General features: G+C 42.5%; 1 protein-coding gene across 1 annotated transcript in view; it reads left to right on the forward strand.

Moving 5' to 3' along the window:
- The window catches only part of hmcn2 (hemicentin 2), a 55090-nt gene that overhangs the window by 21376 nt on the left and 15609 nt on the right, over positions 1–18105 (forward strand). The window contains exons 20-52 of the mRNA XM_041787745.1: positions 949–1061; positions 2439–2598; positions 2771–2930; positions 5630–5757; positions 5946–6197; positions 6964–7047; positions 8825–9016; positions 9118–9248; positions 9414–9558; positions 9903–10029; positions 10125–10282; positions 10492–10770; positions 10852–10988; positions 11269–11419; positions 11540–11752; positions 11835–11948; positions 12031–12215; positions 12302–12398; positions 12529–12690; positions 12811–12924; positions 13118–13314; positions 13643–13724; positions 13820–13951; positions 14038–14181; positions 14302–14461; positions 14953–15077; positions 15162–15345; positions 15451–15548; positions 15638–15916; positions 16013–16203; positions 16412–16493; positions 17677–17813; positions 17903–18044. Of these exons, the coding sequence (XP_041643679.1) occupies positions 949–1061; positions 2439–2598; positions 2771–2930; positions 5630–5757; positions 5946–6197; positions 6964–7047; positions 8825–9016; positions 9118–9248; positions 9414–9558; positions 9903–10029; positions 10125–10282; positions 10492–10770; positions 10852–10988; positions 11269–11419; positions 11540–11752; positions 11835–11948; positions 12031–12215; positions 12302–12398; positions 12529–12690; positions 12811–12924; positions 13118–13314; positions 13643–13724; positions 13820–13951; positions 14038–14181; positions 14302–14461; positions 14953–15077; positions 15162–15345; positions 15451–15548; positions 15638–15916; positions 16013–16203; positions 16412–16493; positions 17677–17813; positions 17903–18044 (5055 nt within the window). The remainder of the gene's footprint in view (positions 1–948; positions 1062–2438; positions 2599–2770; positions 2931–5629; positions 5758–5945; positions 6198–6963; positions 7048–8824; positions 9017–9117; positions 9249–9413; positions 9559–9902; positions 10030–10124; positions 10283–10491; positions 10771–10851; positions 10989–11268; positions 11420–11539; positions 11753–11834; positions 11949–12030; positions 12216–12301; positions 12399–12528; positions 12691–12810; positions 12925–13117; positions 13315–13642; positions 13725–13819; positions 13952–14037; positions 14182–14301; positions 14462–14952; positions 15078–15161; positions 15346–15450; positions 15549–15637; positions 15917–16012; positions 16204–16411; positions 16494–17676; positions 17814–17902; positions 18045–18105) is intronic.

An 18105-nucleotide genomic window follows, 5' to 3' on the forward strand; every position in this document is an offset into this window, starting at 1 on the left:
TAACTGGTTTTGCATTTAAAGCTAGGATAGGAAACATTAATGTAAACAACAAAACATGGTCAGCTCCTCAGACATCTGCTCATGAGAGCATTTTTGAGAGGAGCACAACTTAGTAACTATAAATGTATAAAACTCCCTTTCAGTGTGAAGCTAGCTCTATAGATTCAAGTTGTGGAAGACTCTGCTCATAACCAGTGAATGCCAGAAGTGTGTGACAAATCTGATAGTTGTTGACAGGCAGATGGCTCATCCATAATTTTTGGTGACCCATCTGCCTGTCAATTTAAGATAAATACACTTAGTTTATTTGATACATGATTTTTTTTTCTCTACCATGCATTTTAATAAACATTGTTCTGGATGAGTTAAGGATCATTATTGCTGCAAGCATGTTGGCATAAATCAAAAGCATACATTTGCTACAGTAGCACAGAGTTATATTCATAACTGTAGGTCGTTTGTCTTTCCCTGCATTTAGTCTTTATGCTCAGCTAGCTCTGCTGACTCCAGCCTTATATGTGGACAGAACAGAGGTATCAATCTTCTGATCTTACACTCAGTAAAATAGAAAGTAATTGCATTAAAAACTGTTAGAGAAGTAGTGAGTCTACTTCCTGAAACATGCATTATTTTTTTAGTGTGGCATTTTTGGACAGCTGGGTCACTAATTTGCTGACTCAGCATAGAAAACAACAATATGTCAATGAGTTGACCACCTGCTGTCATCATAGTTAGAGGGTTCATTTACTGCCTGCTTTGATGAAAGGGTCGTTTTGTTCATAGGCATGTAATGACAGACAGGCCAGATTACGGTTCATCATCAGTTTGTAATGAAGAAATGCCTCGAGCGCTGATGCTGCTGGCCGGCTTAGTCCAGTGATAATACTGTAGGCCTGCTTCTTCACGGTCAGTCACACAGCTGTGTTTTATGACCTACTTCTTCCACAGTGCCCCCTGAGATCATCGCCGGTCCATACCACTACATAGCCAACGAGGGTGCAGCCATCGCGCTGTCATGTGAGGCCAGTGGAGTTCCCAAGCCAAAAGTTGTCTGGTCCAAGGTAAGATGTCACACTCACAGTCGAAAGCTTATTTTCTTAATGACTGCTTTGGCTGCATCCCATACACCAATGCATGACTAATTGGACAGCACTATTCCCACAACATTATCTAGTGAGGATCCCACTTGGCATTCATTAGTCTGGAGACTAATCATCATTTAGAGTTTGTAAATAACTGTGGAAATAATAGCTAGACTTTAAATCAAAGATCACTGTCTAGTTCTGTTATGATGATGTGAGCTAAATACTGAGCCAAATTATTCATCAGAAGATTGATGCAGTCAGTCTTAAGTTATAAATATTAATGTTGATTAGTCATTTTTCCAAAAATGAATTCTCTCAGCATTAACTAATTTGTCTTAAGCCTTGTTGGCTCTGCTTTATTTAAGTGTAAACTTTTTTTAATTCTTTTGAGAATTGCTTTTAAATAAAGTGATTATTTGATTTTTATTTCCCTAATGTAGTCTAACCGCAGCCATACTCATCCCAGTGTTATTTTCTTTGCTTTGTGAGAAAATCTCAAAAGCAGGAACAATAACGGTTGTACTGCAATCACAATTTGATTAACCTAAGACGGATGCAACCATGGCAACTTTACCACGAAGGTGTTTGACACTGAGGAACATCTCAGACGTGAGGTACATTAGGAACCCACTACAATTACTCCTCACAGCACATCGAACACTTCAGCAATAAAAGAATCACATCATATGAAGAAAACTTTAAAGATAATATCTACTTAAGCTGAATGTGTGCAAAGGCAGCCAGAAAAAAAAAAACATGAATCTTATTACCTCCACATTAATACTGCATGTAATACAGCACTGCACATCTGCTTTTCAAAGCTGAATATATTTATGTAGAGTATAATCTTTTGACTGTTTTATGACCGGTAATTATTCTGTTTGTGAGTGTGACACTACTATCAGTGAAAGCAGTCACTGACCTTTTCAGTGAAGAAATAAACAGATCAATTTCATAACAGCATAATCTCAAAAAAGCACTACAGTCAACACGGTTGACATGCTTTCATTTTCTACATATTGTTGAACTGAGCCAGATTTTTCTTCCCTTCTTTGTTCCCAAACATTTTCTAAATAGTACTCTCGAGTTTAATAAATTTCTTTTCTTGTCAGATAAAAGTGAATCTGTAAAAGCAATTCCAATGTTCAAAGCTGGTGCGTTTGCAGCAGCAGCTGCATTCTTGGGAGTGCGTATTGGGGATAGAGAGTGACTTAAAGGGGTGCTCTGTAATTACATTCCACATCAAAGGTTGGGTCATAAACTTTAAACTAAGCTAAGTGTCCCTGCACTGTTGTGCAGACAGCTTGTATTAACTGAATATTTTGTCTGGTCTTACGCCTGCTGTTCCTACAGGGGAGGCAGCCTCTGCCCAGGGACCGCTCCACTCTTCAGTCTGACCCTGATGGATACCTCCACATCCCCCACCCCACTACTCAGGATGCAGGGATCTACATCTGCACAGCCACCAGTCCTGTGGGCTATGCTAGCCGAGAGATCCAGCTCAGTGTAAACAGTACGCATGTTAAACCACAGTCACCCAAACATTGAGGTGTTTGACTTTAGAAAGGCTGAAGTGTCTGCACATAGAATGATGTTTGACAATATGGCATCCTGAGAGCCACAAATGAGGTTAAAAATCAAGCCCACAAGTTATTCCGACAATGTTTTTTTTCCCTCCTCTCCAGCCATGCCTAAGATAATGGGAGTGAGCGGCCATGACAACACGGTGAAGATGGCTGCAGAGGTGGGCACAGAGGTTGTTCTCCCATGTGACGCCCAAGGGAGTCCCTCTCCACTTGTTACATGGAGCCGGAATGGGCATCCTATCCCCCCTGTCACAGCTGGGTAAGAGGAAGCATGACCTCACTCTTACAATGAAGCAGTAAAAATAAGTGAAACATCATGCCACAAAAACTTCTCACCGTACCTTACCTCAAACTTTTTAACATCTGACTCAGCTTTACAAGGGACTAAAGCTGGCTGCTATTCAAAGTTGCTGCTAACGTTTGAAGCTTGTTTAGCGATGCCTTTTAAAGGGCGGTTAGGCAGAGGCATCAGCAGTCTGCCAGAGCTGTGTGGGGGGCTTCTCTTCACTGGCTAAACCGAGGAAGAACATCTGGTCCTGCACGCTCCGCTGATTCCTGACTTTCATGTGTGGTCACTCTGGGTGCAGACAGGACACAGACTGGTTATATGGCAGACAGACTCTCAGCCATGAATGGTTTTAGGGAGATAGAAGAATGACAGAGTGGGTTGAAAGCTATGGTGACTCAGATACAGCATGACTTGTGTGGGGCCAGGAAGAAGGAAAAGACGGGGGTGGAGTGGGGGGTGCCAGGAAGAGGGGAGGAAAACGAACTGACAGAAGAAGAGATACAAGCACTGTCTGCCTGATGTTCAGAATCCCTGGGGGGCTTTAGCTATAAAACGACATGCTGACTCTTTACTAGTCCTGTCTGATGAGAATAACACATCTTTGTGAACAACCCCCACATCGGGCTGTGCTTTGCATATGCAGGACCTTCGGAAATGAGAAGGCCATGAAAGAGGGAGAGCACGACTCTGTGGGTCAGAGGAAACGACCAGAGGGTGCTGATTGTTGAAATAACTTAAATCAGTGGGCGGTGGGATTTCTGCCATAGTCACGTAAAAGGCTAGTGCCAGCAAAAAACAGTAGGGGGGTGGGAGATAGAAGACACAGGGCTACTGAACACAGAGTAAGTGGTTCATTTCAGACCTAATACTGATGAGGCCAGTTTGTCCCAGTTAGTCTTCATGTCAGACTGTCCACAGATGACACAGCACCAGTGTGGAAAGTGATGGGCAGAGAGAGGAGTGGGTTATGCCTTGAGTGCTGAAGCTTGTGTCGGTCCTCTTGGTGGCATTGCTGTCGCATGCAGCGCTGCAGTCTGAGCACAGTCCTCTGCAGAGGCAGTCATTTGGTTCCAATGTGAGACGCTGCTTCTCCTCGGGCTGTTTGAGGAGGTGGGGGAGCCACATTACACCATATGTGCAGCTGAAATAGAGAGCTCTTTGTGCACCGTGCTCATTTCCACTTACATGAACATGTTATTGTTATAATTCAGTTGCTTAGCAGACACACTTATCTAAGATAAATCACAGAGGTGTGTTTACATTCCTTCATATTATGCATTTATACAGCTGGACAGCTTCTGGATCAACCCAGGTTACCACACAGTCTTTTAAAGTCACTGGCCGACATTTGAGTAAATTTAATGTACATTTCGTCATTGTTTTATGACAAAGTATGCTTCTGGAGTGGAGGTTAGTGTATGCGATCGCCTCCATCTGTCTGCTTGTTTGTCTGTGAAACTGAATGGATGAAACAAATAGCTTTGGCATAAAACCTGCTTTCCATGAGGACTTTCTTCAGGGAGTAAAATATAGTCATTATGGAAATCTGTGTGACCTTCCATCTAATGCGACCAACTTTTTGAATTTTAAAACACTGTAGCCCCTTTATAATAAATGCACATTTGTTGCTGCCTAAAATTATTGCCAGCAGAAAGAACAGCGTAGATTTATGGGAGTCTATGGCGTTTATCACCTTGACATCACCAGGTCAAACTTACAGTAACCTTTTACACTGTAAATTTCCTGGATTAATTGTGAATAATTAGTTGTCAATAATATGTTGATTAATTGTAAAAGTAATTGTGAACGTAACAACACACTAGCCTTGGCTAAGATCCAGACTCCACTTTCCACAAGAAGCCATTAACAGCTTTACAATTTATTTATTTATTATTTATTTATCCTTTATTTAACCAAGATTTATTTTCATTGAGATACAAAAATCTTTTTTACAAGGGAGTCCTGGCCAAGACAGCAGCAGCAGGCTACGTTTCACACATAGGACATTAAACAGGACATAGAACAAAGGTTACATCAATCAACAAATCAGCAGCTTTCAGCAGAAAAACATGTGCATATCAGCTCTGTGTCACTTCACATAGACTTTGTTTAGACTTTAGAGTCCACCAATTCATTTTTAAAGAGGATGAAATACGGCACAACGGACAATCAAGCTTTATGCTCCATTCTTTCCACTAATTGCTAAAACTGTGCATATTATCTAATTATTTTGTGCACTAATGAGCCACTTCATCAGCAAGCCTCTGGCAGTGACTGTTCTGGCAATTCTCTGTCTGAATCTGTTTACAGGAAATGTTTCCATCCATTACTAATAATAGAAACAGGCAAGAACGGCATCTTGAAAACTTTTCTCAAATACACAACAATCAGTGTTGAAATCAAAAATATACATTGTGATATATCATAAATATACAGTTACATTAGCTGCAAGCACTGTAAACACCAAGCGGTGTTTGTGAAGACATGGCTATCTATAGACTTACATGCTGTGTATGTCCCTTCTCTGCAGTGTAAATAGGTCACTAAAGAAAAACACTGCTTCAAAACAGGAAGACCTCTGGTTTCAAAATGCACTGGTTGTAGATCTTCATTGACTCAAAGTGATATTTTCTCCATCTCTTTGCCCTTGACCCCTAACCACTCCCCAGGTTCACGGTTTTGCCTTCAGGCTCTCTGAGGATCACTGATGTGCGCCTGATTGATAGTAAACTGTACACCTGCACTGCAGAAAACCCAGCAGGCAATGTGTCCCTAAGCTACAATTTACACGTCCAAGGTAACTACACAGGGCTTCTTTGGAAAGTGTAACTTCCAAGAAACCCTAAAACTACTACAGCATACTGTTAGGCTGACTGATTCCATCTGAATACATCACTCCTAAACTATGTCAGATATCTAAAGTATTAAAGTAGGTGTTTAACAATCTCTGATTCTTGCATTGAGGATATTTGTTTTTGTCCTTAGCTAAGCCTAGGATTCAGCCAGCACCTTCCCTCCTGAAAGCTCTGATGGGCCAAACGGTGACTCTGCCATGTGTGGTCCAGGGAGAGCCAAGCCCGGAGATCAGCTGGTTTCACAATGGACTTCCTGTTGGGGTCAAGAATACTACACCCCTCAGGATCCAGCGGGCCAGCCTTGATGATCAGGGCATTTATCAGTGTGTGGCCAAGAACAATGCTGGACAAGAGACCTTGGAGATTGAGCTTCAGATACTAGGTGAATATCTTAGTGGAGTTTATCAAACCCTGTGGTATTATGCAGAAAGAAAGAAATGGTTCCTCTTTGTATATAGTATAATGTGGATCTTGTATGCATTGTTTAAAGTAACAATTCCCTCACACTGGTGATGTGAGCAAAGAGAGTGTTTGAGTTTTAGGCTCTTCCAGTTAGAAGACAGTCTCTGGAGGTGCAAGAGGATGAGAGCCAGGTTTCACTAAAAAAGAAATTACTTCATATTTGACCCACATTTAAATTCAAAAGTGTTTGTAGATGATACAAAAAGCCACTCTGAAGTGGAAGTATGGGCAGCTTTGTATATTCTTTGTCTATTATCAGTAACTCTTTTTTTAATGATGAATGTATGCTTCAGTAGTTCCACCCCAAGTCTCCCTAGAATGCCTTCCTAATACCCTTAAATGCAAGCAGACAACTTGGAGACTTAAAGCTTCATCATTAGACATTTTTAAGACTTTATTTTCTATTTTCATGTTTGATTTTTTAATGTCTTGTAGACCTGTGCTTTCTTTTTAACCTAAAAAATGTCAGCTCAGTTGTTGATGTGAGAGATTGATGTTTGTAATCTGTTGCCATTGTAGTTTCCCTGACGTGAACAGTTTTCCTAAAGCTTCCCTCCACTGACCTTTTACCTGAACTGAAACATCTGTTATAAACTCCATTACTCATCACACATTTAATTTAATGTTCACTGTGTTAACTGCACATGCAGAGACAGAATCCAACATGTTTTTTTCTGTCGTCACAGAGGCCCCATCCTTTGCAGAACCTGGAGATGCAATCATGGAAAAAGTAGCAAACAGCAAGGTCATCATCCCCTGCCCTGCTGAAGGTACGAGATGATTCACACATGAGTCAGCTGTAGAAAGGTAGAGGCAATCAAATGCCTGGAATTTATAAAAGACACTTTACAAGGTGTGACTAAAGTTGTTTGAGCCTAAAATGGAGGTTTCTTTTTATGGCACAAGAGAAAATTTCCTCTTTAAATGTTGACCATATGCTTGTTTATGTGCCATCGAAGGAATGGTTCGCCGTAGCTGTAAACTTTAAGATGCCGTTTGAAAAGCTTTCCTATGGGAGCACCCAGAGACATGCTGTTCTCTATATAATTTAATGTTGCTGTGAGAACATGGTGGCATCGCAGATGGATGTGGAGAGCCTGCAATTATTACCAAAGAAAGAGGGTGTCTGTTTATGTTAACCGATTACAGGATAGTTACCCCTGACAGTCTATGCAAACAGGTATTGTTTGTATCAGTCTGTGCCGTGGTAACCAGCTCGGACAGAGAAGGTGAGGACTGTGTCTAATGTGGAGCAACAGCTGGAACATCAGTCCGCCTGCTGCCTTGGTGAGCCACATCTGCTTTCCTCTGCGTCCTGGCCTGCTGGGAGAGGAATCCTAATTACAGGCTGCTGCTGGCAGACGAAGGACCGAGATGTCTGAGATGTACTGAGAAGCACAGGAAGAGAAGGATGTAGCCATACCAGCCCTCTTTCCATACAAGTCATACTGGCAGGCCGGCAGGCTGTACCAGGCCTCAGAGGGTTCACATAGAACTGCTTGATGTTCTTGACACCCTAGAGGGCAGCCAGAAGGAAGAAACAAGGATCCTGTCATTGTTCTCTTGAGATCTGTCTATGAAAAAGATAAAGTGCGGTTTCTGCCAAAAGGATACTATTAATTCACCAACAAGCACACTGCATTTGATCAAGGTAATTATTTGAAAAACACATGGAAGAGATAATCCCTGACTTCGTCAGCCCCAGTGTATAAATTCAAAGTTGACTAATGAGATCTGTTAACATCGAAAATAGAACATCTGTATGCATTTCCCCCCAGCAATGAGATAATGAATTTCCCTTTGAGCTCCTTAACTGTAAACACATGTACCGAGAGGCAACGGAAGATAACATCACCTTTGCTCGAGCTGCATCTCATGTGGTTGGGACTTTGCAGATTGAGGAAGGGAGCTGTGTTTGATTTCCCCTTCTCGTCTGTGGTGTTTGTATATGTAACACCTCTGTAAATAGACAGAGCTGTGGCATTTGGATCACTCCACTGCACTCCTCTTTTAGTAATGCTCACCAGTCTGTCCTCTTCCTGGGAGTCTGTTGTGTTTGATACAAAATCATCCACCATTCCCCCTATTCCACCATCCTCCTCTTGACCATTTCCAGCTCTTTTCCACCCAGTATTCCTCAGAAGACATCTGTTTCAAGCTCCTGAGTGTACACAACACTGTCTTTGAACTGCTTGCAGAAACACTCCTATTCTTACTGCTCAAGATTCTCGCCTCACTGTTTGGTAATAAATCTTTATGCTGGTGTTTTAAATCTTACATTTTGCACGACTCAGGCATACTCTGTCTTACCTTCTTATGTGACTGACCTTGAAATCGTAAGCATGCAGGCTACAAGGACTCTAAGCATTTTGGCATGAGCTCCCCCGCTGTCCAACAGATAAATGTAGAGCCTGCCTTTTCTAGTCTGGGCCGCATGCCCATTAAGTTCTCCTGTTGAGAAGCAGAGAGATGGAGGTAACTTTTCTTTCTGTCAGATGCGATCAATAAAGCTCAGTTTATGCTCTCTTTCTTTGTGTGCACCTGCAGGCTCACCTCGTCCCAAGGTGCGCTGGTTTAAGAACGGCCTGGAGATATACCCCGAAATATCTGAGTTTTCTATGACGACGGATGGCACTCTGGTAATTAGCACAGCGTCTGCCAGCCACAGTGGAGACTACAAGTGTGTGGCCACCAATGAAGGCGGTTCTGTGGAGAGAAAGACAAGACTCAAAGTAAATGGTGAGGATTTGATTACTGCCATTCCTTTCTCCTTACAAATTGATTTAAATGGAACAAAACCATTGATTATTCAAATTCGCTTTTGTTGTGCATTTCTTTAGTCCACCCAGAGATCCAAGATGACGGCCAGCCACTGAACCTCACTGTCACCTTGAAGCAGCCTCTCACTCTGGGCTGTGATGCCTTTGGTATCCCCTCCCCAACAATCACCTGGACTAAAGATGGTCATTCTGTGAGTTTTTCACCTTGAAATCCCATTCATAATAAGACTATAACTTTGGCTGCATGGCAATGTGGAGCATCAATGTAGAGTAATACTTAGCTGTGCAATGCCACCAAGTGGCCGTTGTTCTAATTACAAACTAAAGATGGAGTAAACCCATGTTTGTATGTCCAGGTTGACAGCCCTGGGGTTTACCTGCAGAATGGGAACAGGATGCTGAGAATCTACAGAGTTCAGCCAGAACATGCTGGAAAATTTGCGTGTACAGCTCAAAACTCAGCTGGAGAGGCCCGGAGAGAATATCACATAGTGGTGCAAGGTGAGCTGTCAACACTGCTACAGTGGTATTAGGTAAAAACAAGAAAAAAGAGAAGATGGATTACTGTACCAAGTAAAGCATTAAAAAAAGCCACCAGTAGAATTCCAATTTCTTGGGAGAGTAGTCCAAGATCTGTACCTAAATTATTGATTTTCTATACACCACACGATGTAGCAAACCCTAAATGCTGACATTTAATGAAAATTACTTTCTTAAGAACTAAAATGAGTCCACTATGAATTAAAAAACTAATCTTGTTTTCCCCTCACATCATTGATTTTTAAGTCTGTCAGTTTCAAGTTTGATCTCTTGATTAATTTTTTCAATATTTATGGTTGGTTCAGCTCCACCGGTGATCTCAGGAACATCCCGCCTGCAGGAGCTCACTGTGGCCCTGGGCCAGGAGGTGGAGTTTCAATGTCGAGTTAGTGGAAAACCAGCACCCAAAGTGGAGTGGAGCCGCGATGGAGAGTAAGCATTTCTCTTTATTAAAATGACATTTAGTGACATAAAAAGACGTCAAAATTCAAAGAATAAATCAGTTAATCCCTCCTCAATCCCCCCAGGGTTCTGTCCCGTGATGGAGACCCCCATGTGGAGTTTCTGGAAGATGGCCAGGTGTTGAAGGTGAAATCTGTAAGACTGAGGGACCAGGGGCTTTACCAGTGTCTGGCCAGTAACAATGCAGGAACTCAGATGCGCCAATTCAGACTCACAGTACAAGGTCTGAAAATTTTCAAAGAAATCTCAATTTCTTTTTCAGAAGATTCTAGAGAAGACAAAACATAAATCAAAGTATTGCGTTCTGCATTTCTGTTTTAGAGGTTGTTCTTCATTATAAAGGTGAAATCCCCTTGGCTGTTTTCATGCTGTGCTATTGGTCTGTTAAAATATTACTGGCTGTAAAACACATGTATTGCTGTTTCTCTCCAGCTCCCCCCACCATCAAAGGCCCCAGTGAGACCTCAGAGGTGTCAGTGGTGCTGGGTTTTCCCACAGTCCTGCCCTGTGATGTTGAAGGATCACCCACTCCCAGTATCACTTGGTTGAAAGACAACCAGCCCATCGTGTCCAGTCCCCAGCTCACATACACCCGCGGTGGTCAGGCACTGAGGCTGGGCTCAGCACAGGGAGACAGCACTGGCCTCTACACCTGCAGGGCAACCAATCCAGCTGGCACCGCCATTAAACAGTATTCTCTCAGTGTTTTGGGTAAGACATGCCTGCACCACTTCTAGATTTACAGTCTAAAACGTAATTTTTAGTAAGAGTTTTGATTTTTTCTTTCATCAGTCCCACCACAGATCGAGGGTGACTCCTCAACAGTTGGTGGTCGTGAGAAAAAAGTGCGAATCAATGGGAGTTTGACTCTTTCCTGCCTTACCAAAGGATTCCCTGAGCCCAATGTTCAGTGGTTCAAAGATGGACAGGTTGTTGTTTTAACCATGCTAGCTGTACATCTTTAAATGTTAAAAATATTAATTTTATTTAGTTGATATTAATTTTCAAAATAATAAAAAACGTGTATTTTAATTCTAGTCACATTTAAAATAAAACAAGCTCTCACCTCTTTCAGCTCCATATTGCATCAAGCCAAATAGACATTAATTGTATCGAACAAGTTGGGGCATCTCGCCTATGCTCTTTCCATGACCTCCTATGCTCCTATGCAGCTTTATATGTCATCTAAAGTAGTTTACTTATCTTTAGTTAATTAAGGGAAAAAACCATCCTGGTCTACGGGAGAGCGGCCAGCTCCTTGAGATAGAGAACGCCATGATGTCCCATGAAGGGCAGTACACCTGCGTTGTCACCAACTCTGCAGGAGAGGACAAGAGAGACTTTCATGTCACCATTCAGGGTGTGTTCAGCCAATCCAGATAGTCATGCTTTATTTTTTAAACATTTAGTATTTTGGATATGTTTCATGCTAGATTTGGAAAGAAAATGACTTTGTGTAAACTTGCTCTTTTCTTGGTAGTTCCTCCTGTTTTTCACCGGGTGACTAACAGAGAAGCAGCCTGGGGTCTGGGACATGAAGATGATGAAGATGACATGGTGGATAAGCGGGAGGTGGTCCTGGGCCATTCAATAAGCCTGTCCTGTGAGAGCAATGCCATCCCGCCACCCAAGCTCAGCTGGTACAAGGATGGTCAAAAACTCACTTCTGCTGATGGAGTGGTACTACATCCAGGTCAGAGGGTGCTCTTAAAATGATAATTGTTCATGTATGCTTGTGTCTTCATTCTCATGTATGAATGGGTGTAACTCTTCAGGGGGACAGGTGCTTCAAATAACCAGAGTTCAGAGAGAAGATGCTGGGAGGTATACATGTCAAGCTGTGAATGAGGCTGGAGAGGACCGCATGCACTTTGAACTAGAGATCCTAGGTAAGCAAAAGCAATGAACCTTTTAAAGTTTTTGTTTGGATAAATCAAAATAATTTTACGTGAGGATGTACGTTATTTTCAGTCCCTCCTGTAATAATGGGAGCGACTGAGTTCATGGAGGAAATGGGAGCAGTGGTGAACAGTACTGTAGTCCTTCACTGCGATGCCACTGGACACCCTGCTCCAGCCATCTCCTGGCTGAGAGATGGGCAGCCCGTGCACTCAGACTCTCAGCATCACATCAGCAAGGATGGGACTCAACTCCAGGTAAGACTTTCAGACAAGTATTAGAGTTTAAATTGATCCAACTGAGACATTTTTATTAAGAAATATTCTACTCTTCAACCTCTTAGCTCCTCAGTGTCCAGGTTTCAGACATGGCTGGGTATTCATGTGTAGCAGAGAACAAGGTTGGAACAGTGGAGAAACATTTCAGTCTAACGGTTCAAGGTAAGAAAAGTTCATGAGAGCATGTTTCACAGAGGCAAATTCCATGTAATAGGAAGGTTCCTGTTAAAGTCTTTCATTATGGATGTTCTTTAATGCAGACTTGTGCTCTCAACTGTTTTTTCTCTCTCAGTTCCTCCAAAAGTAAACGGTCGCAAAAATGAGGAGGTCAGTGTGGTTGAAGGCCACATGGTGTCTTTACTGTGTGACGTCCAGGCGTACCCTCCTCCTGAGATCACCTGGACAAAAGACGGGCAGGTCCTCCGATTTAGCACTGGTATCCACATTCTGCCAGGTCAGATTTTGGCCAACAGCAACGCCTAAATAATCCCTTTATCAGGGGCATGTCTTTTGTTTAAATTTAATAATGTCACAGATATTACATTTTGTATCATTTTGTATCTATGTATTACAGGTGGCCAGATGCTACAGTTGCCCCGGGCCAGATTAGAAGATGCAGGGCAATATGTGTGCACAGCCACCAACCCTGCAGGCCAGGACCAGAGGAGTATTATTCTCAGTGTTTATGGTGAGCAAACATAGTGACCCATCTGCACGATTCAGCTCCATATACAGATGATCAAATCTTAAAAACATTGTCAAGGCAAGAAAAATTAAAAAATCTTGTTTACTACAAGCCAGCTGTGACTGAGGAGAGTTCACAAGTGAATCATATCACTTCTCAGTGAGATCATACCCTCTCTTTATGTGCAAACCATCAGTCCCACCCAGCCTGAAGCCACGTCCAGATGCTGAGTCAGACCTGGTCACCCCACAAGTTGGCTCCTCAGTCATGCTGAGATGCGAAGCCCAAGGTGTACCTCAGCCCGAGGTCACGTGGTACAAGAATGGGCTGCAACTGGCTGCAGGGAATGGACTGAAGATTGATCATCACCAGCTGGAGATCGTAGGAGTTCAGGTCAGGAAAAATGTTTTTACATTACGTTTGAACCTGCAAGTTGAACTTAACATTTCAAATGCCTTAACAATAGACAATTTAATTTCATGTCTGCAAATTCACAGACTGGGAAAGACTGGGAAGAGTGGTGACTTTGCTGAATGTGTAAAGCACATTCAGCAGCAACATAAGCAGCACTGCCCAATTATTGACCTGACTGTTTATTAATTAAGTTGATTTACAAGATTAAGGGCACAACATGCAGCAGCAAGCACAGTATGAAGGAGCTTACTGTCTCTGCTCAATATGACCCTCCCTAATCACAATGACTCTCTGTTCTGGTTACTAGTTGGCAGACGGTGGCACCTACACCTGCAAAGTATCTAATGTGGCTGGGCAGGTGGACAAGGCATTCAGACTGACAGTTCATGGTGAGAGTACACCTGCCTTATTCACAAAAAATACACCTGCCTCTGAAAGAAGTAGTCTGCATATTTGAAATTTTAATACAAATATGTTGCCACAGTTCCACCTGTCCTGGACGGGCCTCTCAGGGAGTCCCTGAACTTCACCCTTGGCTCCCATGTGGCCCTACTGTGTGAAGCCTCAGGGGTCCCTGTTCCGAGTATCACCTGGTTCAAAGATGGAACTCCTATTGGTAAGAGGAAAGCAGTGTAGGTTTACTCTCATACAATGTAAGGTGTATGTCTCATGTGAAAGATTAAGTGTCTGTGTGATGTCCAGAGAGCAGTCTGCAGTGGCAGTGGTCAGTTCGAGGGAACAGGCTGGAACTGGGTCCTCTCACTCTGTCTCATGCTGGATTATACACCTGCGTGGCTAAAAACAGCGAAGGACAAACACAGAGAGACTACTTTCTCACAGTGCAGGGTAAAGAGAAACTTGAAATCTGAGCAAAATAAGACTCTGTTACCCTAGAAAATGTTGCAAACTTGTACATGGAAGCACTGAGTATTACAGGTATATAATTGAAATCTTTGCCCATCTTAGTATCACCTACCATCCTGGACTCTGAACACCCATCTGATGTGAGTGCAGCTGTAGGAGAAGAGCTGACCCTGGAGTGCAGAGCCACAGGAATTCCCACCCCACGCCTCAGCTGGCTAAAAGACGGAGTGACTTTAGAAGGATCAAACACGCGGCACGTCTCGTAGGTTATTCACATTCACAATTTTTTGCAAAGGTTTTAAACAAGCCATCATTAAAGAGTAATATTAATGTTACACCTCAAGCACACTATGCTCATTTACAAAAGTATGATTTGTTTTGCAAGCAGCACAAGATCAGTCAATGCCATCCCTAAAGGCTTGAAAAGTAAAACATTATCGTAAAAGATGTGCAGGATGGAGGGCTGCATAGACAGACAAAATAGAATAAAGTCCCTTGCCTAATTTCATCAAGCAGAAGAGTAAGAGCAGCTGTTTCACAGCTGTTCAGCAGCTTATATGGTCAGTGCAACTGACCACAGAAGTCATTGAAAGTGTGTGTGTGCACTGTGAGAAAATCGTGGGATGATGATGATGATGGGAAAGCAGAACTCAGAGGTTCAGAGGTGGGATGAATAAATGATAGCTGCTGGTTTAAAAAGGATGAATAATAAGGTGTAATGTAAAAACACAAGATGTATATTTAACCCTGCAGTGTGACCCCTGATGGTAGCACACTAACATTACTGAGGCTGAATCCTGAGGATTCTGGGACATACACCTGTTTGGCTGCCAGCCCAGCAGGACAGGAGAGCAAGATCTACACCCTCTTTGTACTTGGTCAGTCTGAATGTTACATTTACACGTCCACTATAATATTAACGGCTTTGAGTAATTTGTTTTTATTTGTTTGACTTGATGTAGTCCCACCATCTATCTCTGGTGAGACCACCATCCCTAGAGAGGTGCAGGTGACACAGGACAGCGCTGTGACTCTGGAGTGCCAGGCAGCAGGAAGTCCTCCACCTCAGATAAGCTGGCTGAAGAACGGGCGTCCAATGCTTCTTTCTCCACGTGCTCGCCTGCTGTCTGGTGACTCTGTGCTGAGGTCAGTTTAAATAAATAATGCTCACTTCAAATCTGATTAATTTCTATAAAAATAGCATGTTTAGGTGAGGTAATGCTAATGTTCCTCTTTTTTTTTCTCACAAAGGATTTCTCCTGTGCAGCTGTCTGACTCTGGTGTTTATACATGCGTGGCACGTAGTCGAGCTGGGCTTGCTGAGCTCACCTATGATGTCCAGGTCCAAGGTATCATCATAACATACAACTTACTGACTTTTGCATTAAAGTTGGAATCTTAGGGGTTGATTTATATCTTTTTTGTGTTTGGTCTACAGTGCCCCCTGGTGTGGATCATGTTGAACCAGTGGAGCCTGTAACAGTGGTTCAGGGATCTTTGGTGACATTAACTTGTGAGGCCCGAGGTGTTCCCCCTCCAACACTGACATGGATGAAGGACAACCAGCCACTCTCTCTTCACCGTAACCTGCTGCTGGACGGACGAGAGACAAGGTTACAGCTTCCTGATGTTGCACCTTCAGATGCAGGCCTCTACAGCTGTGTGGCCAGTAACCAGGCTGGAAGCAGCACAAAGAGCTTTAACCTCACCGTGCTTGGTAATCTCTAAGTCGATTATTTCATTTGTGTCAAAATTGAAACCATAATGAACATTTTTTTGAACTGGTACAAAAACACTCTGCTTCCTTATCCAGAGCCTCCAAAGATTTCCAGCTCTGGCTCTCCAGAAGAACTGACCATAGCAGTAAACAGTCCACTGGAACTTGAATGCGCTGCAGTGGGAGTCCCACCTCCCACCCTCACCTGGCTCAAAGATGGTCATCCCCTGGTAGGGACTGACATTGTTCAGCAGGATGGACAGTTTGTCAGGATAAGCAAAGTTCAGGTAAGATTACGTGTAACTAAATCTTCAATACAGGTTATTTTAATTACAGCATGGATGTTAAAAAAAAAGACAAATGCATAAATAAAAGTATTTTTCGTCAAAACTTTTTATGATAAAGCTGGAAGACTAAATATCGAATATCAGTCCAGACAAATATAGCTTTGTCATGCAAGAACCACTCAAGCTGATTAATTTAATTCCATTAAAGGTGGAAGATGCAGGCCTGTACACCTGCTTGGCCAGCAGCCTAGCAGGAGAAGATGGACAAAATCACTGGGTCCGAGTCCAAGGTGAGACAAGCTCATCTCTTCTTTGCTTATTTGCAGCTTAATGAAAATATATCATCCCCACCTCTGTCTTTTTTTTTTTTTTGTCTTTCCTGCCCTTGATACATCCTAGATAAAGCACTGTGAACATTCAGAATCAGAGTCTCTGCATAAAAGTAAAAAACAATAGGCTTACATGTTCAGGCTTTATCACTTTTCTAGCTTTGGATGCAAGCTTTACACATGCATGTTGTTTAACTTAATGGAAATATATTATTTCCCCATATTTTCTTAGTGTCCTCCCTACACCTGTGACATCATAAATAAAGCTGTGGGAACATTTGAGCTGCAAAATCCCTTTGGACAAATATGAAAAAACAACAGGCTTACATGGTCAAGCTTTAGCATTTTCTGGTCATGGTAATAAATAAAAAATACTCTGTTTCTACTGTAATGCACGCAATATGACACATACACTGTGCTGTTAAAGGTCATTCTCATGTGTTCTGATAGTCGGGCACCAGACAGCTTTGGGGTTATGTCGTGCCCAGCGTACAGAGGTTATAGTCTTCAACACAGGCAGCCAGGTTTGACTCTGACCCTTGGCACTTTACAGCATGTCATTGTCCACTCTAACATCACTATTTCTCACTCTATCCACTGTCCTCCTCCACAAGAAGGCATAAAAGGGGGGAAATGTTGTTTTTATGCGTTTTGATGGTGAGGGCAGCTTAAATGTGTGAAACAGTCTGCAGCTCTTTTCCTGTTTTTGTTCATGCCAGAACAAAATCATGCAACTATAAATATGATTATACAAAATACTGTTGGTACCCATTCAGCTGCTGGGATATATAAATAATGCTCTAGGTGAAAAATGCAAACTCATGCCATCCTCTTTTTTTGTATTATGATGATACACCCAGCCTGAGTCATAAAACCCTGAAAATAATAGCAAACCATGCACTCTTACAGCACTCTGTATACATGTTGCTCTGATCATATATATTCTTGAAGTGCAAACATGATATACATTTGGCCTGACCTTCTGACATTATCTGTTCCATATTTCCACTTGGCTGACGTTTTTTTAAAAAGCTGCATTTTAGTATGTAGGAATTGTTGTCTCATTATCTAATCTCTGTGTTTATGTCTTTATCACAACTGAAATTTGAATTCCATTGCTCAACAATCAGTGAATGTTTTTTAGTACCACCTACCCTCGTTGGCTCAGACGATGTGAGGACACTAACTGTTCCAGTTAATGGACATCTGACCTTGGAGTGCCTTGCTGATAGTGACCCTGCTCCCAATATAGAGTGGTACAAGGATGAGGCCAAACTGCAGGTAAACAGTTCAAGAGATAAGGATGGTGTTTAGCTGAAAGTCCCTTCCTGTGTCTCACTCTGTTTCCTTTCCTCCCCCTATTGTCTAAGCTGGGTGGTCGTATCCAGCGGCTGGCCGGGGGTCAGTACCTGGAGATACAGGAAGTCAGGCCAGAGGATAGCGGCCACTACAGCTGTGTGGTGACCAACATGGCAGGAAGCACCAGTCTGTTTTTCACTGTGGAGATTCTCTGTAGGTTGGCTTTTCAATCATGAGATAGTTTAACAGTTTCACATTATAAAACAACTGCATT

The sequence above is a fragment of the Cheilinus undulatus genome, linkage group 5 (genome assembly GCF_018320785.1).
Source record: "Cheilinus undulatus linkage group 5, ASM1832078v1, whole genome shotgun sequence".
In the NCBI taxonomy this organism is placed as follows: domain Eukaryota; kingdom Metazoa; phylum Chordata; class Actinopteri; order Labriformes; family Labridae; genus Cheilinus; species Cheilinus undulatus.